At 45.5% G+C, this 4798-nt stretch overlaps 1 protein-coding gene across 1 annotated transcript; it reads left to right on the top strand.

Moving 5' to 3' along the window:
• Window positions 1-2917: 2917 nt before the first annotated feature.
• On the top strand, window positions 2918-4270 carry LOC310802300 (polyadenylate-binding protein 1A-like; the record flags this gene model as incomplete). The annotated part of the gene is made up of 2 exons (XM_083666590.1): window positions 2918-3775; window positions 3914-4270. The coding sequence occupies 2 exons, from the start codon at window positions 2918-2920 to the stop codon at window positions 4268-4270; spliced, it is 1215 nt and encodes a 404-aa protein (XP_083522716.1).
• Between the last annotated feature and the right edge of the window lie 528 nt (window positions 4271-4798).

Genomic DNA, 4798 nt, shown 5'->3' on the forward strand with positions numbered 1-4798 from the left:
CTGCCACTTGGCCTGAGAACTGAGGAAGGTGTGGTTCAGGTTCAGGTAAGTGGTGAGGAACTCTGGGAAATCCCTCTTCTGGACCACCTCCAGGAACAGGCAGCCGCCCTGAGTAACTTCTGTTCCTCCCTACAGGAGAGGGAAGGAGGGCTCAGTGAAGAAATCCAAAGGAAAATATTGAATTGTATACTGTGACAGGATATAAAGGCTCAATGCGTTTCATTAACACACCAGGTCGATTGTTTTGGTACTTTGACTTGTTGCCACAAGTGGCTTGAGGAGTCTAATCTACCTGACAGTTTGGCAGTGTATGACCTCCCCATGACCTCCTGAGTCAGCTCCCTCACCAGCCCACAGGTCACCACCGTGCCGTCATCCTCCAGGCTTCTCTGGTGGCGGATCCACTGCCACGTCTGCACAGGAAACGGGTCACAGCTCATAGGAAGTGGGTCTGCTCCTCTGTACAGTACTGTATATATATAACTTTGATGTCTGTTAGTTTCTCTCTTTTTTTTTCCTTTTTTTTTTTTTTTATACAAGTTATGAATTTTTCTGGACTGGGGCATCCATATGGGTGTAGGTATGGATGTCTCAGAATTTTCTCCAACTGAACAATGAAAAAACAGAGGTCATTGTGGTTGGACCAAGACCTCAAAGAGATACGTCATGAAAAATAAATAAATCTGGAGCATCTGGGCCTATGTTGTAGTCGGGAGGCCAAGAACCTAGGCGTTATTATAAATAATGACCTAACTTTTGAGCCCTATAATTGCCTTTTTTCATTTAAGAAACATTGCAAAGGTCAGACCTTTCCTCCGACAAGCGGGCGCAGAAAAGCTTAGGCATGCTTTCATCACCATTCGTCTAGACTACTGCAATAGCCTTCTCTCTGGTCTCCTCCAGAAAAGTATTAAACACCAACAGTTAGTTCAGAATGCGGCTGCAAGGGTATTGACTCACACAAAAAAGAGAGACTACATTATCCCAGCACTCCGTACACTACACTGGCTGCCTGTGAGCTTTAGAATAGATTTTAAGGTTCTTCTTCTGGTTTTCAAAATGGTGAAAGGTTTAGCACCAAGATACTTGGGTGATTGCATTCAGGAATATGTCCCTAATAGAACCCTTAAATCCTCCACTGCCTCTCTCTTAGTGACTCCAAACCGTAAGAGAAGCGGTGAGGCGGCTTTTAGCTGCTATGCCCCTAAGCTTTGGAACGCCCTACCAGGCCATATCAGAGAGGTAGAAACTCTTAACACCTTTAAGAAACAAAACACACTAATTTAAACTTGCCTTCACACACATCACATCGCCCACCCTCGATGATCTACACTCTCCAACGCCAGCAACAGCACCATCAGTATCAGTACCAGCAACACCACCAGCACCAGTACCAGCACAAGCCCTGGCCAACAGCTCCAACACCAGCACCAGCACAAGGACCAGGAGAGGAGCAACACCCCGCCCCAACAGGGAAGTTCACTGCACCTTCCCTCACACACACACTGCCTTACTAACCCCTTGCCTACACCGCCAGAGCAGCAGTGCACACACTCCACGACCCAACCCATCGACTCCAGATCAAGCCCCGGTCCCAGCCAGCATCACCAGCACCAGCCAAGGACCCTGAGTTGATCAACACTTCCTTTCTACCCTGCACCATTCTACACCTTCCCTACACAAGTTCCCTAACCCAGACCCCCCCCTCCCACAGGGCGGCACTGACTGAGTTGCTGTCTGCTGTGATGTCACGTCAGATCGGGATGTCCCACACTCATCATGACAATTTGTATTTTGTACTTTTTGCCTGCCCAAACTCGACATCTATTGCACGCCTGACCGTCCTGGTAGGGGGATCCCACTCTGAGTAGCCCCTCCCAAGGTTTCTTCCATTTATTTATTTTTCCTGTAAGGTTTTATTTGGGAGTTTTTCCTCGTCCTCTGCGAGGGTCTAAGGTTGGGGGGTGTTGTGTACCATCACTTATTGTCTTTCATATTCAGGCGTTATGAAACCGTTTTAGACTGTAACACTGATTAAGGGCTATACCAATCAATGTGAATCGAATAGAACGGAACTGAATTTTATTATCTACGGCTTTCTATTGCACTATTGGTCCGTATTGCTTGGGTTTGACTTGAATAGTTTAATTATCTTTAATTATCTATTACCATTGCTTGTATCATGTTAACATGTAGGCTACTGCTGTTTATTTATTGTTTTCCTATTTCACTTTTCTTCTATTGTACTATTGTTTCTCTGACTTTTTATGTACAGCACTTTGAGTTGCAGTCTCTGTACGAAAATGTGCTCTATAAATAAATGTATTATTATTATTACAAACCATAAAAGAGTAAAAGAAAAAGGGAAACAGCTAGAAGAAATATCTGAATGTTTGTCAATCCTACATCTGAAGTTCTATGTCTATACAGTGTTTGCAAAGTGTAGGAAAAAGTTATTTAAACATTTTACAATGTGCTGTATGTGTCTATGTTGAACAGTTGTTTAGAGAATCAACAAACAAATGTCTGTTAGTTCAATTAATAGTGTTGTTATGTTTTAAATGTTTCAACTTCTATCAAAGCTTCCTATGAAATGATACTTTCAAAGAAGGCCCTGCCACCATGGTTGGACCCAGGGCCGTAGCTACAAAATGGACCCTGGCTGTGGTCTGTGAGGTAACAATGACTGGAGTTAGAATTTTTCAAAAACATTACACACAACACATACAGTCGTCAAGGATATCACAATGTGATGACATAATGTAAAACACGCAGCTGGGGTTCTAAAATCCAGCTACAGTACTCCTGACATTCATTTACCTGCAATTCCTCTGTGTAGAGCAAGATAGGTAGATGTTATTTGTTCTTTTCACAGTTTTTTTTTTTAAACTTTTGCTGTCTGAAAGGGCCATCAGACATGAATCCTAGTGCGCCCATTCAATCAATGGCCTCCTTGTATGTAGGAGATCTCCACAGGGACACCACTGAGGGAATGCTGCATGAGAAATTCAGCCCTTGTGGTCCAATCATCTCTATAAGAGTGTGCAGGGACATGATAACACACCAATCTCTTGGGTATGCCTATGTCAACTTTCAACAGCAAGCTGACGCAGAGCGTGCCCTGGACACCATGAACTTTGATGATGTCAATGGAAGACCTATGCGCATCATGTGGTCTCAGCGTGACCCTTCTCTGAGGAATAGTGGGGTAGGCAACATCTTCATTAAGAATTTAGTGGAGACTTTTGACAGCAAGGACCTCTACGACAGGTTCTCTGAGTTTGGGGACATCCTTTCCTGCAAGGTAGTATCTGATGAGAATGGCTCTAAAGGCGATGACTTTGTGCAGTATAATAGACAGGAGGCTGCTGAGAGAGCTATTAAGAGACTCAATGGAACGTTATTGAATGACAGAAAAGTGTTTATTGGACACTTCAAATCTCGCAAAGAACGAGAGGCTGAACTTGGTTGCAGGGTCCGAGAGTTCACTAACGTGTACATCAAAAACTTTGGAGAGGATATGGATGACCAACGCCTTAAGGAGAGGTTTGAGAGATTTGGACCAGCCCTGAGCGTCCGTGTCATGACTGATGCCTTTGGATTTGTCAACTGCCAAAGGCATGAGGATGCCAAGAGGGCCATTGATGAGATGAATGGCCGGGAGATAAATGGGAGGCGGGTCTTTGTGGGCCACGCCCAGAAGAGAGGAGAGCGCCAGACTGTGCTGAAGCGCCAGTTTGAGCAGATGAAGCAGAGCCGCAGGACCACATACCAGGTGTGTGGATATGAAAAAAAGATTTAAAAAAAGATTAGAAATATAATATAAGAAAAAGAAGTTGATAGTCTTGGTAAACATTGTTGATGTATTTGAGACATGAAAAATATCTCACTAAACAGGGTTTCTCTCTACCAGGGTGTCAATCTGTATGTGAAGAACTTGCATGATTGCCTGGATGATGAGCAGCTGCACAAAGAGTTCTACCACTTTGGAACAATCACCAGTGCAAAAGTGATGATGGAGGGTGGATGCAGCAAGGGATTTGGCTTTGTGTGCTTCTCCTTCCCTGAGGCAGCCACCAAGGCTGTGACTGAGATGAACGGCCGTATCGTGGCCGCCGTTCCCAAACCAGGCATCAACCTCTACCAGGTTGCTCCCCCACCTGGATTCTTCATGGCAGCCATTCCACAGGTCCAGAACTGTGCTGCCCCTTACTTCATCAACCAGCTGGCTCAGCTGAGACCACTCCTTGATTGGCTACCCAGAGTATGAAACCTCAACACTTCCAAAACATGCCCAACACCATGTGTCTATCGGCTCCCATGCCTCAGATCTTCAATGCTATGAAGGCCACACCCTCCCAGGTGCCCTGTATGATGACCTCTCAGCACATAGGTCAGTATATTTAGTGAAGCAACGCTGCTCATAGACACAATACCACTATGCCAATATTTGCCATGAATATCCCTTTGATTATGATGATCTTCCCTCTCAGCTACCCAGGCCTTGAGACAGCGCCCTGCCAGTGCAGATGCAGCTACAGCCAGGATCCGCGTCATGCCCCAGAACAAGTACACAGCTGGTGTACACTACTCCCAGCAGCACATGGCTCCCCAGCCACAGGTCCTCATGCAGCAGCCTGCTGTCCATGTCCAGGACCTGGAGCCTCTGACTGCCTCCATACTGGCTGCCATTCCCCATGAGGACCAGAAACAGACGATAGGTGAGTCTGCTTGTTTGTTTCTATGGATCCCCATTAGCTGTTACTGTTACTGTTACTGATATTTATTCTCCCTGCCT

This window comes from Argentina silus, assembly GCF_951799395.1.
Source record: "Argentina silus genome assembly, chromosome: 3".
Taxonomy (NCBI): Eukaryota; Metazoa; Chordata; class Actinopteri; order Argentiniformes; family Argentinidae; genus Argentina; species Argentina silus.